Here is a 22,748-nt window from a genome sequence, read left to right on the forward strand (position 1 = left end):
GAACAACAACAACAACAAAAATTCATACATTACACCCAAACCGATCTTTTCTATAAAAATATCAAGCCTTCCAATCATTTCTACTATTAAAAAGAGCACTAGGTATTTCAATTTCCAGTCGAATGAGCCCTTTTTGAGTTTCTACGACAACGCTTTCTATAAACGCCTTCAATGTCCCCAGGGCATAAGTTATAACCCTTAGCATAAGGGCTGTGAGGGTGGTTGTTATTCTCAAAGTCATAATTTACAGAACTTTTAACTACATTGAAAATATGGCTATATCAAAATTTTTATTGGATGTGTTTGGGGAAATGGTGGGCGTGAGAGGGGCGTTAGTCGCTCTCCAATCTCTTTCAACTATTAAAAGAGGCACTAGCCCTTTTAATTTCCAATCAAATGAGCCCTTCTACGACAAAGCTAAGTTTTTTTAGTAAAAACCTTATATGCCTCCAGGGCATAACTTACAACCCTTGCCCTGAGGGCTGGGAGGGGGGTGTCATCCTCAAAGACTTAATTTCCAGAACTTTCTACTACATTGAACAAAAAGGCTATCTGAAAATTTTGATTGGATGTGTTTGGGGTAATGGTGCGCGTGAGAGGGTGGTTAGTTACCCTCCAATGCACTTTCGACTATTAAAAAGGGCACTAGCCCTCTCAATATCCAATTGAATCAGCCCCTTTTCAAGTTTTTACGACGGTTCTATCTATAAAAACCTTTTATGCCCCCAGGGCATAACTTACAACCTTTGCCCTGGGGGCTTCGGGGGGTTTGTCATCCTTAAATACTTAATTTCCAGAACTTTCAATTACGGAGAACAAAATGGCTGTCTCTAAACTTTGATTTAATGTGTTTGGGGAAATGGTGGGTGTGAGCGGGTCAATTACTCTCCAATCACTTTCGACTATTAAAAAGGGCAATTTCAATTTCAAAACAAATGAGCCCTTTTTGAAATCTCTACAACAACTTTCTATATAAAACTTATATGCCCCCAGGGTATAAATTACAACCCTTACCCTAAAGTTTTTTAGCGTGGTCGTTAACCTTCAAGACCTAACTTCCAGAACTTTCAACTGCGTTACACCCAAGGGCTGCCTCCCAATTTTTATTGAATGATTCTGGGGAAATGGCGGGCGTGAGAGGGATGGTAGTGGATCGCCCATCACTTTCAGCTATTAAAAGAGGCACCAGACCTATAAGTTTCCATTCAAATGAGCCTTTCTGAAGTTTTTACGACAACTCCTTCGATACGAAGGGCGTGTCTTTTAATATGGAGCAACGTAAATCGCCTTCTAAACAAAATATTTAGTTTTTGATGTCTGAAGTGATCTTTCATGTTTCGCAAATCTGAAAGTACATATTAAAGAGTCTATAAAATGCTTTAACTTTAAGACATCTAAGAATGCAATGTACAATTTGATCGAGTTCTCTCCTGAGAGGTTCATATGCGCCATCGTTTTCGATCTAAGCTAATTACTCTATTATATTGTTATCCATAATTTGCTTTTTGTACTGTCTGTGTTATACGTTTTTGTGTCTGAATAATTTTGTGGACTCAGTGACTCATGTTTTTAACTTTAGGAAAGGGTGTCATTTTGAATGAAAGTGCTTTAATGACAAAAAAAAACTAAGGGCAAAGCCCTAGACCCAGAATTTAGCTACAACCCTCAAAGCAAAAAGGGATAGGAATAGGAATGATAGGAAAAAGAAAGGAAAGTATTGTAAGAAATATAGATAGCATACATAGAAAATAATAAAGACCCCCCCCCCCTGCGGAAAATTCACCCAATCTACGAAATTGAGTAGCCAAAAAAGAAAGTATGACAAATAGAATAATGAAGAAAAGAAGGAATTTTGGAATATTCTACCTATATTCCTAAATTCAGGTAGAATATATGATGTAGAATATACTATAGCCTTTATTTTGGGTGGAGGGTGGGGGGTTTGTAAAGTAGAACATATATTAAATACGTAACTTAACCTAGGTACCTTTTTGTGCCCCTAAACCCCCCAAAAAAACAAAAGTTTAAATATTATAAACGCAGTGATAAATCAGTGTTTACAATCCTCAGCATAGGAATTGTCCGTTGAAAGAAACCTGTTTGACTAGTTTCTTTAGCATGTTCAATGTACAATATTGCGCGTGTGTTACAGATAATACAAAAATTTTCGGGAATTTTTCGGCCGTAAACTTTCCACGGGAGGAATTTTAAAGGGGGGAAGACGCCGGAACATGCCGTGTACGCTGAAAGTAGACATCTTCATAAACAGGTATTACTCATACAAAGCAACAGTAAAGACTGCTCTTTACGAATCTTTGAATGCATGAAGTTCCTGTTTTGATTACTGAATTGATGGTCTTGATTATTTTCTATGCTCATGGACAGTCCGAGAAACGATTGGTTTGTGGATATGGAGATAAGCCTAAACCAAAAAAAAAAAAGAAAGAAAGAAAAATTAAACAAGACCTAAAAGCCTGTATAAAATTTTTTCCAGCGGCAATTGGTCTAGATGTTATTAGGTCAGACTCTTAACCCCATAAAGGTGTAACTAATACCTTAATTCTTTATCCCTATCACGATTAATTCGGATCCAATAAGCCCTTTTGATTTACACAAATACAAGAGTGTAGCCCTTTGGTCACTTAAATAGGGTCAAGCACAAGCACCCGAAATTGCAACTGTAGTTCTTGCTAGGTATGATGGAACTTCGCCAGCCTGCCTAGGCTGTTGAGGATGTTTTGAAACCACTATCCTCCAACACGGACCAGATGATATGCAGACCATGAAAAAGTACAACTGTGAGCCCGTCCCTTTCTTCTTGCGATGTTTGGTTTGGGTTCGACTCCTCTTCCTAGTAGATCTACTGATGAAAGGGATTTAGAGATCCTCCTTTCCTCAACCTCTCACGCGTGTTAAAATCCTTCTCGTAGTTCGAAAATGCATAATTAGAACATTAGCTATGACTTCAAACTAAATTTGGTTAAGCTTACATTATTTTTTTTATAAATATCCTAATGACTAGAAGATTGTATCCTCACCTCCCCACTGAGGTTGCATAGGCTCGGGCCCCCTGAAGGGCTTAGGATACTAGCTGTCAGTCTCAGTAAGTCCATTGTGTCCTTACTGTATTTTCTTGTAGTTTTCCTAATGGCTAGAAAATAGCCCTAGCCTCCCTCCCTTCCTAAAGAGGTTACATTGGATCTGGACCCCAAAAGGGTGCAATTTTTGAATTAATTCTCGTTTATCTGCCATGTTTTGTCGAAATCTGACAACCCGTTAAATTATACGTCCTGATTACAAAAATGTATACTCCCTCCCCCTCCACTTCTAAAAGAGATAGGATCCGCTACGGGTCCTAAAATGATATAAGACAGTAGCTTTCATTTTCCATCAAACTGTATTGAGGTCTCAGAACCTAATATCTTAGGTGTGTTGACAAGAATATAAGGACCCTCTTCCTCCCTTGGAGGATGGATTACTTCCCAACATATTTGGTTGTGTTTTGACGTAATCTTGTGTTAGATGTACTGAATGACAAGAATTTAAGTATTTCCTTTTCCCTTACCCCTCACAGAGGTCAGGTAGGACATGGACCCCCAAAACGCATTATTGGGACACTTGCTTAAACCATGTGGTAGATGCTATTTTGACAAGAATATAGGCAGCCTCTAAAATCAGGTCCAGACCAAAAAAAATACAATGTTGAAATTAGCTCTCTTAATTTCCGCCAGGTTTTGCTGAAACCTGATAACCTCTTATGGTAGATATCATAGGGAAAAGAACTTAAGGACCCCCCTCCTCCACCACTCTTAGGTTTGTCCGAGATTGACCTCGCAGAATCCACAAATAGGAATCAAAATGAATATTTCACGAAGAAAAAAAAATTGATTCTGAATTTCAATAGCGACATTTCCAGAATTATTCCCGAAAGTTTAGAATCTGCTTTTTTTTAATGTAAGCTTGTGATTTCCAATTCAAACTTAATGTGAAGGTTTGACGCTGTAGAAAAACCAGTTTAGCTAAATCAAATTAGGGGTTTATTAATTTTGTGTCCGGGTCAAGTACTGTGTAGCCTTTTAATCTTACCTGAACTTTTGAAGCTTGTAGAATGAGTTGGGGTATAGCTTGTCTTGGCAGGGTTTGATCTATGGGAGCTGCTTGATTTAATGACAACGGTTGTATCGCGCTTTGAAATTGCGGTGCCTGTTGTACTACTTGTTGGGGTTGTCGAATTATTTGCTGGGGCTGGAAAACTTGCTGAGGAGGTTGAGGCTGTCTAATTAGTTGCTGGGTCTGAAAAACTTGCTGAGGTCGTTGAGGTTGGCGAATTATTTGTCGGGGCTGTAATACTTGCTGAGGTTGTTGAACTGTTTGTTGTCGCTGAAAAAGCTGTTGAGGCTGCTGTTGTAGGAGCTGCTGATTGTTAAATAGTTGGGCCTGCTGTTGCACTGAAGGCTGTTGAAGAACTGGCCTTTGCTGGGGAATCTGTCCAGGTTGAACTTGCTGTGGCTGTGAAGAAAGTTGTCGGGGCTGAAATTGGGTGGGTTGTAGCTGTAATTGCCTTCCTTGCGGAGCTACTGGTCTTTGGAATGATTGAGGTAAAAACTGCTGTCGGGGTGCTTGTTGCACAAATTGAGTAGGACGCTGAGCAGCTTGAACGAATTGTCTAGGTTGAGCCTGAAGGAATTGTTGTGGAGCTTGAATGAACTGTCTTGGCTGAGCTCCTGTGAAACGTTGGGCAGGAATCTGAAATAATAAAAAGAACAGTTGAAGTATTTTCAATCTGAAGCTTTTCCTTGCTTTAGTGAGTTAAAAGAGGTCGCTCATCTATATAACAACAATGCATAAATGGAGGCCTCATTAATTTAAAAGGCTTAAAAATTTTCTTCCTTGCTTAAAAGTTGCAAAGAAAGCAAAATACTTGTAGTTAGAAAAATCGGGAATGGGTTGTATGCAGCAGGTAAATTCACTAAATTCCTTTACCCCTCCCCCCCCCCCCGAAAAAAAACTCATAAATTTTCACATAGCTTCTTGATTTTAAAATTAGAGTAATAGATATTTCCCCCTTACCGTGATATTGTATGTGCCTATTGGGTCCCATAAAGTAAAAATGAATGAGATATCGTTGAAGCTGATGAGGCGGAACGCTTCAAATAACATTAGGAGAAGAAAAGTGTACTGAACAGCCATTTTCCGGCCGCCCAGAGCAGTGCCGAATTGGTCACGCAGAATTAAATTACATTCCCAGTGAAAAATATTTATGAACAATTGCAGTTTAACGTTACTAGGTGGCAAGTAAAATGATGGCAAATGCTTAATTTTGAGCAAGTTTAAGTTAGCCAGGAAAAATTTTGTTGTTCTTTTATCGTCTTCTCCCTCAACGTGTCTCCGTTATATTTGGAAGTCGTATATATCTTGAAGTGCATGCTTTTTGGTGTTAAAGATTTAATTACATTTTGTTTTTGCAAAGTGCTATTCAAAATTATGATAAAGTTTATATCATTTATGAAACAAAGAAAAGAAAGGATATAATAAATGAAAAATCAAATCAAATTTCCATTTATTATATCCTTTCTTCTCTTTGTTTCATACGTCTTGTATAGCCAGTCTGTTCTTAGAATGCATTTAAGTTTATATCAATTGCGGCTATCAGTGAAAAGAAAAAAAGAAACTGAGAAGAACTCCAAAATGTACAGATTTGCCGTAAAAGGCTTACTTTTCCATGGAAGAGGCTGAAATATTTCTCTATTAAAAGGGTCCCTTAAACATAAAAAAAGATAAAAAACCGAGGCATATAAAAATGTGCTTTAAGTGAGGATAGAGTGCCGGGGACTGATTCACGAAAATGGTGGGGGGACAAAATATATTTTTCGAAATCTAGGTTGAGTAAATTTGTCGACATTTTCCAGTGAAAATACCAAAAAAGGGTATTTATCAATGAAAATAAAAAAAACGTATTTTTCCAAAGCTAGAGAGGCAAATATTCTCCCCCTTATCCTACCTCCGAATTGGTGCCATGGATAAAATACCAGACATTGAGAAAAATGGAAAGAGTAGTAGTGAATGGAAAAAATCCGAAAAATGGTTTCTTTGACAATCAAGAACAAACATGTTCGGAATAATTGTAGTAGTTTGGCCCGTTTCTGATAACCTATACTCTGAGCTATATTTGTATATGTTCTATCGAACATATCTCCTTCTTGACCTGGCACAACTTGGCTATAATGTTACTAAACTTGACCTAGGTTATCCCTTTAATACATCAATTAACTGACAGTGAATTAAGGTACAAAGCTACTAAATTAATAAAATAAATCTACTGTAAAATAAATGAGTAGCCTACGTTATAAAATAAAAGTTTTTGATCATTATTAATATCAAAGATATGCATTAATTGTTTTTTTTTTGGTTTCTTTGATCAAATTAGTCATTGTTTGTTTTGTTTTGTTTTTTTTTATGACGAAGTATAGGCATTAGTATCGCAATCATTCCTGCCTTGAAGTCTATGGTAATTAGTAAATAATTCGAATATTGTTCCGCCATATATTATAAAGACGTTAACCGTCATTGAATCTCCATTTATGGTTAAGTGAATTAATCGTGCAAAATTCTGTTGTTTGCAACCAGCCCAAAAGACGGAAGTGCGAATAGCTTCCTCCTCTTTGAAGGTCTTTGGCAACGTAGTACAAAATCTTGTTCACGAGTTTAAAATTTATTTTTATTAGTCTTCAGCTTGTTCTATTTGAGAAGCGTCATCACAAAAAAGCGCATGTTTGCAGGGTTGTCTATGATAGGGTTGACAAAACTGATTATACTGGTATTAGTCCGTTGCGTGAAGAAAATCTATATATACGTACATTTTAGTAGAAAGGCGAGGATGTTATGTCATACCATGTTGAAATCACAACGATGCAAATAATCAATGTAGTTTGTAAGTGTAGGGACGGAGGTGGGGGACTAAGACACCTCCTCACTCCAACGGCAAGCATATAGATATGTCGTACCTCATTTTCATTATGGTCATTTATGGAATGGACCATCAGACCAAAACGTATCCCATAGTTCATGTCAGATTTCTATGCAATAGATTTCTGTGAATATATACCAAAACAATGAATTATTTTTGATAGTCGTTAGTGATGAAATAGTTAATGATTTTTCTTTTTAACAGTAACGCTAGGCTACTAGTCTAATAAAACTGTGGTTCGGCTTCTAAAAAATTGCTAAATAAATGATTCTTTTACTACCTGACTAAAAATTATATGCTGATTCCGAATTCGAAGAGTGTCACACTCTAACTATCAAAAAGTTGAGTTTTATAAGTTGAAGCCAAAAGTTGTTGTAACTCAAGTTTAAGGGAGATGCATAAACAGATCAAACAAAAAGCGACAACAAACTGTCGTGGGGGATTGTTGTCTTAAGTCATACCGAAGCTCTTACACAAATGCAAAAAGCGTTGACCAGCATTTTCGATTCTCAGCCAAGCAAAATGAGTTTCCAAGTAAGAGTTCTAGTCTCCTTACACAACAATTTGACTTCGAAACCGATTGCTTATTTTGTCCGGGTAGAGTGGTTTTCATGAAGACTCACAGGAAACAGATTTTGCGCTCGTACAACGGAGTTCGGTGAGACACTAGTGGCACTTTGTCAAAAACAGAATGATCCCTATTCTGAGAAAGTTCAGGTTCGAATTCTAGTAGCGAATTTAGACGGCATGCAGCAGACTTTGTGCACCACAAAACATGTCACAGCAAGTTTGAATCAAAAGCATCTGACAAAATGTTCTTTGAAGCGAATGATGACGAATAGTTAACAGTTTGTGATTTGGTCAACACAGCAAATGAGTTTCTTGGTGACTCAGAAGAGCCTGTGTATAGCGAAGTTTACACAAAGATTCTATCAAGCATAAGTTTAGTGATGGAGTAGTGATTGCAGAGACCGACGGTGAGGCTAGTGCTGTCATATAAAGGCCCATGACTCATGCTCTATTGAGACACTTTGATGCACGGCCAAATGACATTGACGAAAACCAGAAGAAAATGAACATTATTAGCGCAGCTGCTGAGTTGCTGAAGGGCAACATAAAATGCATTACTCAAGACAGACACCAGACAACCTGCCACAGGCTCTAAAGTTCTTCCTCGACCATTTTTTCATGAGCAAAGATTTTAAACTGGAAATACCTGCCTTAAGCCAAAGCATCGTGCAAGCTAGTCGACACTGGGCCTTTAAACCTCCTCTTCAAGGAGTACTCACTGTGAAGGTTCATCATCAGCAAGAAAGCTGCAACCTCTTTTGCGGACAAACATGTGCTTGCCAATCCAATCTGGTGCGAATTTGGAAATCTACAACCAAAGACAGATTGCATGCTGAAAAGCTTTGATGAACCTCAGTACATGTTAGGTGGTGGGGCCCTTCATTGTTTTCTGGGGAGAGCTATAGCACGGACGTGGTTATCTGCACCAAATGCGTCGACAATGGGACGTAGTTCAGTGTGCCAGTCGCCAGCCGATGCTGAGCTACGGATTAATAGGAATAATATACGGATATACTAGTCCTTTTATTGTACCACGCGAAGCGAGACTATAAACAATATTTTTCCATTCCTAGTCGAACTCACAGAAAACTGGAAGTCGATGTGGGACATATTGGCAGCCATTTGAAACTCGGTGACACGCTTTGCGACAAAATTGTTTTCCTCTATTCCTTTCTCGAATGCGATTCAACTACTCGAATTTATTTTATAGGAAAATCTTTACCATTGAACCACGTGAAAAGAATAAAAACGTCCAGGATATCGCCGGACTGTAACTGGATTCTGCTTCTAAAAAAGGCAAAATCAATAAAGCTGGAGAGAAGGCCATGCTTATCATGGCTGCTGAAAATAAAACAATTCTTGACCAGGCTCGCTACAGTAAAATCCTGAAATTGGTTCTGGGAATTATGTAGTGGCAAAACGCTCCCACCAACAAGTAATGTTTGCAAGTATCATTCATTTCGAGCGTACTTCCATGTACAAGTGTGAGAAAATGTTGAGTTTCAACTTGATTCTTTGGAGTTGGCTTGATTGAGTGGCAAGGAGGATTACGACCTGTGTATTCAGATAGATAAACGGTACCCTTTTTCCTTTTCTCAGCATTCAACTATAATTGCAGGGGCAAGATTTCGACGCTGCGATGTTCTTGCGAAAAGTATGGTTTAAAATCAACCCAAGTTTGTGGTAATTGCAAAGGAACAATATGTTTTAACCGTGAAAAAGTTGGTTGTTTCAATCGTTTTATATGAGAGGTTGAATTTAATAAAAATAATTATCAAGACTAACTATATATTAGCTTTCACTCGCTGCGTAAATCTTAGCATGCATAACAAATATAAATAAAATGTGTAAAATATCATATTAATGTCACAATATATGTTATTAAGTGACATAACGGTTGAGTACCCTACAATTACCAAAAGTACCCAGTAACGGTTGAGTAACAACAACCAACAATTGGTTGTGCCAAAGCCTAGCTTCGGTACAACCATATCTTCAAAATTGTGTAGACGTTGCTTTAAAAATTTCTGCAAAACATTTCATATTTTCTGTTATTCAGAAATTGTCTTAGCAATTTTGAAAACTAATCGAAGCCAAACTGACCAGCCATAAGAAAAAAAAAAATCATGATAAAACCAAGAAAAAGGATATGAGGGCAATTGAAATCACAAAAGAAACTGTACTGTCAAAATTTCACCTGCATAATTGAAAAGTATACTTCAAAGCAAAGGAAAAAAGACAATAAACCAGCAATAAACAGATAAGAATGTGGACTTACAATTACTAAAACAGCTAAAAGATGAAACTAAAAATTAAAATAAAGGTAAAAAAACCTAACGCACAATAAGGCATATCCTGGGTAATCCAGGAAATAACCAGAATACCTTTAATCTAATATACAATAGAGATAGTAACCAAAAGTTCAAGAAAGTAAACAAGAAAGAAACGTGACAGAAAACGAAGCAAAAATATACATATAAATTTACTAAATTCCTGATTCAAACACACAGGGACAAAAAAAAGGATACTGCCGAAAAAGGAGACTTTCATTTAATTGAAAAAAATAAACAAGCCACCTTTTGTCCAGTATTTGCATTTCGAGGAATGTATCCCCCTTTTTGGATATGTATGTCTTTCTTGGGACATTCTCTTTGAAAAATAAGACAAAACAGGATTTTATAGGGAAAATTCACGCATTTAGAGATTTTTCGTACTTGTAATTGAGGGTTTCAGGTTTTCTTAGATCATATAAAGGATTTCATTTTCAATCTTATGCGTGTCAGCGATCAACAACTGAAGTGAGGCAAAGCTCAACTTCAAAGACCCCTTTTTTTAATTTGCAAAAGCAATATAGGATTGTTATGATTGGATTTGTGAATTGAATGCTTCTCTAATTTAAAATATTACTCAATCCATTAAAAAAAAAAAAAAAAAAAAAAAAAAAAAAAAAAAAAAATCAGCTCTGAACTGTTTTGTGCATCGTATAAAGCTCATACAATGTGAACAAGTTTCAATTGTCCACTTCCCTGCAACTCTTGTGGGCATGGTCGGTCATAGATCTTTGAAACATTTTTTGGTCTCCAATTGCCTTCAAATGGCTCATAGAACGGATCTATCTGAAAAATGTTTGTAAAACAATGTCACTCAATCTTTTCATCTTTCTTATGGAAAAATATAATAAGAGTTTTCTTAAAATCGCTATTTACTTCCCTTTTTTCAAAAATCATATTCATAATCTTCAACAACTTATCTATAAACTCACAAACACCATATTCAAAAAACCCATCTACCACACTATTATTACCTGGTAACTTATTTTTTTTCTAATTCTTATAGAACTGTCACTAATTCTTCCTCACAAAATAAATCCTCCTTCACATATAAAGTTTCAGAAACTTTTTCATTCGTTTCAATGTCTTTTCGTGTAACTCTATCACGGTTTAAAACATTTTCAAATTGTTTTAACTCTCTCTCTGTCTCTCTCTCTCTCTCTTTCTCTCTCTCTCTCTCTCTTTCCTTATGACTAATTGTGGATCAGCTCTTATCTTTATATGGGGCAAATCCAGACTGACTTAACCCTCTCAATTTATTAACATGCCAGTACAATATTTTACCTTTATACCGTCTGGCTGCATTTTCCAGATCTTCGGCAATTTTATCTGTGGTCTCCACTTCATACCTCCTTAGTTCATATTTTAATGCTCTTCCCGCTTTATTTCCATTCCTCGTAATTTTATATGATCTGTACTATTCCTCAAAGGATTCTTACACAAGCCCCTCCTCGTCTCTATTGAACATAAAGCATTTTCGCAAATCTTCCTAGCTGTGCTTCTAGATTTCTTTCCTAAGACACCATCAGGGACTTTTCTAACAAACTATTTTCCTAAAATTACTCCATCCATGTTTTACATTGTCAAATTTTCAACTCTTCAGTACAGTATTCAACTGTTCCTGGAAAGTTTCTCTCAAATTCTCTTCCTATAGTTTACCAACGTCATAGCTTCCCGGAAGATAGTCATCCTTCACAGTTTGCGAAATACATCTTAATTATATGTTCAGAGCGTGTTAACTGGATATATTTGAGGCTAGGGACATCCCCTCAATTATGTCCTTGATAGCCAGGATATGGATAGTAGTGTGCATTAGACATAAGGCCATCATCCATACATATACGTATATTCTCTAACCTTAAGTATACCAAAGGGGATCGAGGACAGAGAGTAACCACGGGTGATCAAAGGGTGTCGAATACGGATTTCGTGAACAGTTACTGACGGTTTGATGGATACGGTGTACTTACTGTTAACCAAATGGGGCCGGATATAGAATTTACATGCAATTAACCAAAGGCTGAGCGCACGCACCATTGACTAAAGTATTTCCGAGTTATCGCGATTAAAAAAAAGGTACTCAATCCTTTATATTTGCAAATTTGTGGGTCGTGGAGTTAGAAGAAGCACCAGTCCAATTGCTCCGAGGGTGGTGGTGACCAGGAGCACCAAGGCGTAGAAAGGGCGATGGGTTAACTATTCAAAAATTTTGGTTTTTTAAAAGGTCCACTGTAACTCGGAATTTGGGATCCAATGAGTCCTTCCCCAACTTTTTACTACCAGCAGTTCTCTTCGATGACCCCTGGGGAAAATAATAATAAACAAATAAAATAGTACATGAGAGAAATATCATGCTTTACTGAGTCGGCTCTATTGTGTTTATTATGACTCCAGCTTCCATTTAAAGATTACCAAAGCAGTCTTTACCTTAGGAAGCTGTGGAGATACATCCTGCATTGGTAAGAAACACCTGATCAGAAGAGAAAATGTGCACTGTTGAAGTATCTGAGAATTTCTTTTTCTACAGCATTCTTTGATCATGGAAATGTTATTACGGGAAGTGAACAAGATGTGATAAGTGTGTGTAAGGGTTTGCAGCGGTACTAGGAAGGATTTCACGTGAAAAAGCAGTGCACTATCCTTTAAAAAATATGCAAATTATGATGAATAGCAAGAAACCGTTGGCTCCTGTTTGTTGAAAAAGTGGCAGTACTCCAACTGACCTTGGAAAAAATGCTCAACCATAGAAAAGTTTAGGAATAAAAGTGAAATTAATTGCCGACATATTAATTAAAATAGAAAAAGAAACTTTACAAAACAATATTCGACAGGGTGTTGTATGTCAATACATATTGCCCAAGATCACGGATGCGTGTTTGTTTGTTTGTTTGTTTTTTTTGTTTTTTTTTCCCCCAGGGGGGATCGTATCGACCCAGTGGTCCTAGAATATCATGGGAGGCCTCATTGGAACGGAAATTAAAAGTTCTAGTGCCCTTTTTAAGTGACCAAAAAAAATGGAGGGCAACTAGGCCCCCTCCCACGCTTATTTATTTCCCAAGGTCCCTAGATCAAAATTTTGAGATAGACATTTTGTTCAACATGATAGAAAATATGATAAATATGTCTTTTATGATGACTTAATCCCCGAAGTCCCCAGGGGGAGGGCTAAAAGTTATGAACTTTACCCAATGTTAACATATAGTATTGGTTATTGGGAAGTATACAGAAGTTTTCAGGAGGGTTTTTTTCTGGTAGTGGGAGAGAAGGGTAGGTTGGGAGTTATGTTGGAGGATCTGTCCATGAAGGAATTTATCATGGGGGAAGGGAAATTGCCAGGAAGGGGGTGCCAGACTTGCCGGTATTATTTATTGGTTATTGGGAAGTATACAGACATTTTCAGGAAGGATTTTTTTCTGGAGGGGGAGGGGGCTAGAGGAGGGGGTTACTCTGGATAATCTTTCCGTGGAGGAAGTTTTTTTGGGGTAAAGGACATTTCTATGAAGGGGGCGCCGGATTTCCAAGCATTATTTAAAAAACGATCAGAAATTAAATAAAAAAAACAACGTTTTTTTCAACTGAAAGTAAGAAGCAACATTAGAACTTAAAACGAAAAGAAATTATTACGTATGTGAGGGGGTTCTCCCCCAATTCAGAACCACACTCATTACGCTACAGTTTTTTTTAGTGCTTTAAAAATTTATATATATTATAATTAAAAGGCCATTGTGATTAAGGGGTTTGTGTATCAAATTTTTTTTTACTTTTAACGTAAAGAGTGTGGTATTGACTAAGGGAGAACACCCTCATATACGTAATAACATATACGTAATAAAAAAAAACAATAAAAAAACAAGTGATACGGCTCAATAGTAATCGAAACTTTTAAAAACTTTAAAATATTTTGATGTCAATAAATGTATCAAAAGAATGTGTTTATAATGCTGATTCTAAATATATAAATTTTATTAAGTTTAGTATTACTCATCAAAGGCTACGAGCCTGAGAAAATTTACCCGATTTTTTAAAGAGGGGGAAACATCCCCTACAAGTGAAAGAATTTTAATGAAAGACACAGCGTCAGATTCACCGTATCAGAAAACCCTATTATATAGGTTTCAAGCTCATATCTGCAAATATCTGCAACTTTGTATTTTTTGCCAGAAGATAGATATACGAATATAGAAGTTAGTTATGTAAGTTAATTTGTAAAGACATCCATTTAGCAAAAGAAAAGTAAAATTTTTATGCAAATTTTGTTTACTTATTCAATGACGGTTAGCCAAAATAAAAGCTGCATTAACTAAAAAACGATCAGAAATTAAATTAAAAAAAACAAGTTTTTTAAACTGAAAATAAGGAGCGATATTATAACTTAAAACGAACAGAAGCTAGTTCGTATATGAAAGGGGCTGTCCCCTCCTCAATGCCTCGCTCTTTAAGCTAAAGTTTGACTATTTCTCACAACACTACTTTTAAAAACAATAAAAACTATTTCGTAAAGAGCAAGGCGTTGAGGAGGGGACAGCCCTTTCATATACGGAATAATTTCTGATCGTTTTAAGTTTTAATGTCGCTCCTTACTTTCAGTTTAAAAAACTTGTTTTTTTTATTTAATAACTTTTAAGGTGGAAGGATGCCTTTATTAAGAGAGTTCGATTTTGGTTTCTTCTAAAGGTGTGGTGACCAGGATCTCGGTTTAAAAAACAAACAAATCCCTTCTGTGAGTAAGGGTCACCTTTGAAAAGCACTAGTGCACTTGTTACTGGTTCTCGGAGGTATCGATCGAGGTGGTAGTTTCGTCTAGAGGTCAATTCAAGTTTTAGTTTCTTTGATCAAGAATTGTCAATTATCACCTCAGCCTGCCACACCTTGAGCTTGTCAGCAACTTCACCTGGCATTTCAACCTTTTCTAACAAGAGCTATAACTTTTCCAATATCATTTCCAAATTTCATTCTTACATACAAATGTTTAATATCAATATTTCGTCTGTCTTACGGGTATTAAATTGCAATCAACACTTGTGGAGCCTCAAGGGGGGTATAGTACTGACATTTAGTACTTCCCTGGATAATGCGAGAACCTCTTACGTTTAAACAGGTTATTAATTTAGTAACTTCCTAAGGAGTTAGAATGTGCTTATAATCAGTCTTAAGGAAATGTTTATTCCTGACACGCCCCTAGGACAACATGTTTTTGGAAGTTGATGGAAAGGCCAGAAGATTTAGATGAAAGAAGTTGTTTTTCATGTTTATATATATATTATATATATATATATATATATATATATATATATATATATATATATATATATATATATATATATATATATATATATATATATATATATATTATATGTATATATATATGTATATATTATATGTATATATATGGTTATATTTCATTAATAAACATTTTATTAATAAACAAACTTAACTATTTAACTAAAAAGGTAGAACACATTTTCTTTTTTACTTTCAACCGAATTAATTGCTTTAATAAAAGCACTAAAACCAACACGAAACTACCAGACGGTATAAAAGAAAATTGTACAAAGATTCGGAAAATTTGCCAAATTGTAGTGGTCAAGAGACACTTGCTCAAATCAACTTCTGAAGACTCAGATACATTGTTGAAGCTCTGTTTATGATTAAAGAAACTCGTGAACTGAAATACTTCAATCTGAGACCTCTGTACTAAACTGACAACTCTTTTAAAAGCATGCTCTCTTATATCAAATCGGAAATTCCTTACTTGTCCATTTTGTGCAGGGGCAAACCTTTGGATTGTTTGAGGCTGTCGAACAGAGAACTGTTGGCAAAGACACCCTTCCAAGTAAAATGCAATCCATAATAGTATCTAGAAGAAAAATAGCCGGTTATTTTACAGCAAACAAGAAATTCTATTATCATGATCACTGAAACGCAAAGTGACGCTTCTTACAAAAGCGCGTTATTTAAGCAAACACTAAAATACCAAAATAAAAACACAACACCGAAAGTTAAAAATACATCAGACACTGTATTCTTGCTCTTTTTTTCTTTTTCTTTTTTTTTGAGTCCTGAATACTTGGACATTGTTGAAAGTTATAGTCGATGCAGGCAAGCTATTCGAAAAACCGCATACCCTAGCACAGAAAAACTGTGCTCGCCAATTCGCCTTTTCACTCTAGACTGGAAAAACCTTTGCACATATATCGAGTTTCAAAAGGGAGACCTAAAAGATGCATTTTGCTAGAAAAGTGGAGACGCCACACCTTGCTGAATCAGAATCAAGCAAGGCTTTATTCTACATAATTAAATGGTTTTATTCGGCAATATGTGGTCCTTGGAGCTAAGCTTCTTAACTCACCCACGATTACGTTCATATTAAGATATATTCCTCTTTTGACTTATGATCGTTCATGGGTTAAATAGGGAATTTTTCAAAATGATCAACTGTAATCATTAAAATTCACAAATGGTAATTGGCTCACAACAAAGCTAGTATTTAAGGTTTTTCTTTCAATAACTAGTTACAAATGCAAGGCAAACATTGTAATATGAGTCCCCTGTAACAAAACAAAATATGTAGCCTATATGTGTCACAAATAGCTCCCATTTTCCAACACAGTTGTTTCAAAGAATTTATGAACTTTTTGATTAGAAATTAGCGATGAAGGGAATTTGAAGTGATTGTGCAATTAGTCATGAGCAATACGAGCGTCCTAAAACAATAAAACCTAAAATTAGTCATAGTTTCCTAAAATTTTAAATACAATATGTCGATAAAGTTATTGCGGTGCAGATTGGCAAGGGCCACCTCCCTCATGATATGTAATATTGGTACTTTCCCTTTATTAGGAGACGGAGCCGACAGAAAACAACGCCTGAGCGGTGATGAGGGATGATAAACTGCTTTCGCCCACCCTGAGATATCTTTGGTTTGTAGTACTGAAGAGGTCGTCTTGGAGAGGTACTTGTATTTCAGCAGACGTCCTTAAAGAATTGGGATAAAAAGCCAATCTTCCGTGCAAAGAGCGGGGGATTAAGGAGGGTAAAGCCCATGTACAGAATAACTCATGTTTGTATTTTGTTTTTATGTTGCTCCTAACTTTCAGTTGAAACAACTTGCTTTTGTGTTGTTTTTGTTATTTTAACTTGTTTTTTTATACTTAATTTCTGATCGTTTTTCAAATCATGTCCATGCCTAAACAAAATATAATGTGGGCTATCAGCCCCATAAACCTCCGTTTTTTTTGCTTTTAAATTATATAGATCAGTGATTCCCAAAGTGGTCCAGGTCCAAGACTCGATAGGGGTCTACGTTGGTGTGATCAAAAATGGGGGTTCCTAATTTTGTAAACAGGGTCTGCGAAAATGTATCCATTTTTGTTAGTGAATAACTAAAACGTTGGCTTGACTTCACCTGTCAATGTGGGCTGATAATATTTTAACAAGCTCAGCGATTGTTACTCGTAAAAACGGTAACCGTAATTCCCTATGTCATCGTCCAAAAACAGGTAGTATCGACTGAGTGATATATTGCACCAATCACTCCAAATTGTGATCAATGCAGTCAGAAAAATAAGGCAATGCGTTGAATATGCGTTTATTTACTCAATTACACGATGCAAATCATTAAGACTTCCAACGATCGCCCTTACATACTTAAGTACGCTGGTTGTCCAAAAATGTCCACTTAAATAGATTTTACTCAATTTTTGAATCAGTTGTAGAGTTCTGGAAAGTAAAGATCTAGATTTAAAAGAAAACCTGCTCAATTTAAAAGTAAACATCGCGTATTTACATTTTTTTTCAAAAAGTTTAATGGTATCAATTTGCAATTGCAAGGGGGCAGCCTCAATTAAGAAATAAAGGGTGTAATTTGAGCTTTTCCTCGAAAACTGAAATTTATTAAATAAAATATTAGTCAACGCGAATATTCCCAGTTTTCAAACTTGCCACAGGTAGGATGCCATGATAAGGATATTCAGACATACGTTCAACATTTAATTGCCCTGCATGATGACTTTAAAATCAGATTTGAAGATATTCTGACGATGGAAATACCACCATGGATCATAAATCCGTTTTGTGAAACGGAAGTGGATTTGGTAATACTACAAGAGGGTCTTAGTACTAATGAAGAGCTGAAGAACTTTATAAAAATGATATATAATGTTTTAACAACAGGCAGAAATACCCTGGCTGAGATTTCTTGCGCTACGAGTAGATGTAGAAAAAGTAAAGTTGGATGGAATCCCTTTTTTGACTGGCCAACTTTTCTTTTTTGACATCCAATCACGGCACCGTCAATTAATTCATTAACTAATCAATCATCACTTCTTTCGAAAACTCTTAATTTGGGGTTGGAATTCAGCCGCATCAAAATTTTCCATAGTTATATTTAATCTTTACATTTTTGTTGAGTTCTGGGAATATGATAGAAACTTAGCTGCAGGGGTCCACCGGAACCAGTAAAATTTTGAAAACAGTCTATGAGAAAATAGTTTGGGAATCTCTCGTATATCAAAATTGTTAAAATTTTGTACAAAATCTGAATTATTTACTAAAAAAATTGATGAACAAACATTTTGTATAATAAGTTTTTAATATAATGATTTACTACTGAAGTTTGGGTGGACGGAGAGGGGTATTATTGGGAATTCATATGGATGCATATTATGCGTGACTTTTGATCTTCAATGTGGCTGAAGCCATCGCAACCTCTATAATAGGGCTCTCAGATGTTCAAATACATTGTGTAAAAATGTTTAAATACATTAAAATACTGTATAGATAGGAAAAGAGAAATGTTACCATTTTAAATCGCTAAAAAAAAACCTCGTGGTAGATCACAGATCCCTCCCCTGAGAAATTCTCTGGCGAAGCTTATGATGCCATGCCTCCCCTTTTTCACTTCTATGCCAGTAAGGTTGTAAAAATAACATTTTCTGCTGCATAGAAAAAGATTGTTGCAATTAGAGGGTTACCATTACTCTCCCCTCCAGTACCAATAATAAAGACATAGACTAAAAATATTACCGGGAATCAAGAGCAATTAGACATCTATTTCTGGCACAATCTTTTTAATCACTCAAAAAGGGCACTAGAACTTTTAATTTTTGTTGAAATGAGCTAGTTTTTATATTCTAGGACTGTTGGTTCTATATGATCATTCCTGGAAAAATAAGAAAAAAAATAATAAACCTGTATCTACGATCTTTCTTCAAGAAAAAAAAAAAATACGAATTCCATATTTTTCCCCCTTTTCGAAAATCAGGCAAATTTTCTCAAGCTGGTAGCTTTTGGTGAGTAGCATTAAACTTAGTGAACTTTATATATTTTGAATCAGCATAAAAAGCCAATTCTTTTGAGGCATTAATTGTTATCAAATTCCTTTTTTTTAAGTTTTGGTTACCATTTGGCCGAGTCACTCCTAACTTATTGCTCGTTACCACGAACTGTTTGATAAACCAGATGCTGATATTACAATTTTAAGGTTAACCGCAAAGTAAAGCAAGTATATACTGTATGTCGCAAAGAGTATTTGATTTCCATTAAATTTCTAGAGCTTTTGGGGCTTTTGAAGATGTTAATTAAATTTAAATCGTTGCATCAGAGGCAAAAGACAAAACGCATCTTATGTTCTACTTGTTCCACAAAGGCTTTCAATTATAACCACATGTTGTATTATATCAAAGCAATTCTGAGCTTATTGTCTAAGTAGGGGTTTAAAGTCGTATAATATACTAGAAATACAATGCAAGGCAACAGAAAGTATATATTGCCTATATCATGATTGTAGCGGTAGCTGCAACCTAGTAAAGAGCGAGCCACAGCCCAAAGTAGCTAAAAGTTAAAAATCGCGTTTAGAAAAAAGTTACCTAGAGAAAAAATTTCATCTGACACTGATTTAGGAATGGTGACCATTATTTCTGTTTGTCTTAAAAGTAAAAGTTTATTGCGAAAAGAAATTTACGGTCATTCCAAAAAAAACTGAAACGCCTCGAAAATGGCGTCAGATCAAAATGAAAAGTGCACCATTGGAATGAGCATGGTCCAAAACCTAATACAGGGAAATTACAGTCCCCCTCCTTGAACAACAAAGAAAATCGCTTTTTGGCATCGGTAGCACTGATCAGTCTCCTTTTTTTCTTTTTTTTTTCTAGCAGGGCTAGAGGGATGGCCAGAGTATCATAGAGAGATGTCTAATAGCTCATTCGAAAGTAAATTCAATTTGTAAGTTATTCAAATTCAAAAAGACATTTCATGATTATTTTGTAGACAAGTTCAAAGTGAAGGAATTTTATCACATGCAGCGCAATAGCGCTGCCTAAGTAAAGAACGATGTTGCCACAATGTATTATTTATTTTATTATTTTTTTTTCCTCCATACCGGGGCAGTTCGTATCGAAGTAGTTGTCGTAAAAACTTCGAAAAGGGCTCATTCGATTAGAAATTAGAGTGGATATTGCCCTTTTTAATAGTCGAAAGGGATTGGAGGGGAACTAGCCCCCCCCCCCCCCACGCCCATCATTCCCCAAAACACATCGAATTAAAATTATGATAACCATTTTGTTCAGCGTAGTTGATTTCCAGATAGGAAATATGTTTTTGAGGAGGACACTCCCCCACAACCCTCGGGGCAAGGGTTTTAAGTTATGCCCTTGGAGCATATAAGGTTTTATAGAAGGCGTTGTCTTAGAAACTTCAAAAAAGGCTCATTCGATTGGAAATTCAAAGGGCTAGTGCACTTTTTAAAAGTCGAAAGTGATTGGAGGGCAACTAACCCCCCTCTCACGCCCACCTTTCCCCCCACACATCCAATCAAAATTTTTAGATAGCCACTTTATTCAACGTAGTTGAAAGTTTCGGAAATTTGGTCTTTAAGGATGACAACCCATCCCCCACAACCCTCAGGGCAAGGGTTCTAAGTTATGCCCTGGGAGCATATAAGGTTTTATAGATGGCGTTGTCGTAGAATCTTCAAAAAAGGCTCATTCAATTGCAAATTCAAATGGCTAGTGCCCTTTGTAACAGTCGAAAGTGATTGGAGGGCAACTAACCCCCCTCTCTCGCCCACCTTTTCCCCTAACACCTCCAATCAAAATTTTGAGATAGCCATTTTATTCAACGTAGTTTTAAGTTCTGTAAATTAGGTCTTTGAAGATGACAACCCCATCACAGCCCTCAGGACAAGGGTTGTAAGTTATGCCCTGGGGGCATATAAATTTTTTATAGAACGCTTTGTCGTAGAAAATTCGAAAAGGGCTCATTCGATTATAAATTGAAATGGCTAGTGCCCTTTTTAATAGTCCAAAGCAATTGGAAGGCAACTAACACCCATTCCACGCTCATCATTTCCTCAAACATATCCAATCAAAATTTTGAGATAGCCATTTTGTTCCGCGCAGTTCAAGTTCAGGAACTTATACCTTTGAGCAGGACACTCGTCCCACAGCCTTCAGGACAAGGATTATAAGTTATGCCCTGGGGGCATATAAGTTTTTTTTGAAATTTTTGTCGTAGAAACTTGAAAAAGGGCTCATTTGATTGGAAATTCAAAGGTCTAGTGCCCTTTTTAAGAGTCGAGAGTGATTTGAGGGCAACCAGCTCCCCTACATATCCAATCAAAATTTTTAGATAGCCATTTTGTTCCACACAGTTTAAAGTTTAGGACATTATACCTTTGAGCAGGACACTCCCCCTACAGTCTTCAGGGCAAGGGTTATAAGTTATGCCCTGGGAAAAGGTTTTTATTGAAATGTTTGTCGTGGAAACTTGAAAAAGGGCTCATTCGATTGGAAATTCAAAGGGCTATTGCCCTCTTTAATAATCAAAAGTGATTTGAGGGCAACTAACCCCCCTCTCACGCCCACCTTTTCCCCCGCATATCCAATCAAAATTTTTAGATAGCCACTTTATTCAACGTAGTTGAAAGTTTTGGAAATTTGGTCTTTAAGGAGGACAACCCATCTCCCACAATCCTCAGGACAAGGGTTGTAAGTTATGCCCTGGGAGCATGTAAGGCTTTCATAGAAAGCAATGTTGTAAAAACATCAAAAAGGGTGCATTCAATTGAAAATTGAAAGGGCTAGTGCCCTTTTAATAGTCGAAAGTGATTGAAGGGCAACTAAATTTTGAGATAGCAATTTGGTTCAACGTAGTTTATAGTTCTGGAAATTAGGTCTTTAAGTATGAACCCCCCCCCACAACCCTCAGGGCAAGGGTTGTAAGTTATGCCCTGGGAGCATATAATGTTCTTATAGAAAGCGTTGTCGTAGAAACTTCAAACGAGCTCATTCGATTGTAAAGTGAAAGGGCTATTGCCTTTTTTAATAGTTTAAAGTGATTGGCAAGCAACTAACGCCCTTCTCATGCCCATCATGTCCCCAAACACATCCAATCAAAGCTTTGAGATAGCTATTTTGGTCAAAGTAGTTGAAAGTTCTTGAAATTAGGTCTTTGAGGATGACAGCCCCCTCACTGCCCTCAGGGCAAGGGTTGTAATTTTTGCCCAGGGGCATATAAGGTGTTTATAGAAAGTGTTGACGTAGAAACTCAAAAAGGGCTCATTCGATTGGAAAGTGAATTAATAGTCGAAAGTGATTGGAAGGTTTGACGTTTTTATAGTAAAGAGCAATGTATTATTTTTTTTAATTTTTGTTTTGACAAGGGCACTTCGTATCGAAGGAGTTGTAGAAACTTCGAAAAGGGCTCATTCGATTGAAAATAGAAAGGGTTAGTGCCCTTTTTAATAGTTGAAAGTGATTGGAGGGTAATTAATCCCCCTCGCACGCCCACCCTCCCATTTGCCCATTATCTTCAAAAACTAAATGTTGCCTTAAGATTAAATCAAAATGCACTGTGTTAATGCTAATTCCCAATAAGGCATCTCA

At 36.4% G+C, this 22,748-nt stretch overlaps 1 protein-coding gene across 1 annotated transcript in view; it reads right to left on the reverse strand.

Moving 5' to 3' along the window:
- Positions 1 to 22,748, reverse strand: part of LOC148951931 (uncharacterized) — a 35,466-nt gene that overhangs the window by 5,402 nt on the left and 7,316 nt on the right. Inside the window, exons 2-3 of the mRNA XM_089089412.1 lie at positions 15,620 to 15,724; positions 4,087 to 4,746 (exon numbers count right to left, since the gene is read on the reverse strand). Of these exons, the coding sequence (XP_088945538.1) occupies positions 4,087 to 4,746; positions 15,620 to 15,724 (765 nt within the window). The remainder of the gene's footprint in view (positions 1 to 4,086; positions 4,747 to 15,619; positions 15,725 to 22,748) is intronic.

The sequence above is a fragment of the Artemia sp. Qi Xiang Cuo genome, chromosome 5 (assembly GCF_049724085.1).
Source record: "Artemia sp. Qi Xiang Cuo chromosome 5, ASM4972408v1, whole genome shotgun sequence".
NCBI lineage: Eukaryota > Metazoa > Arthropoda > Branchiopoda > Anostraca > Artemiidae > Artemia > Artemia sp. Qi Xiang Cuo.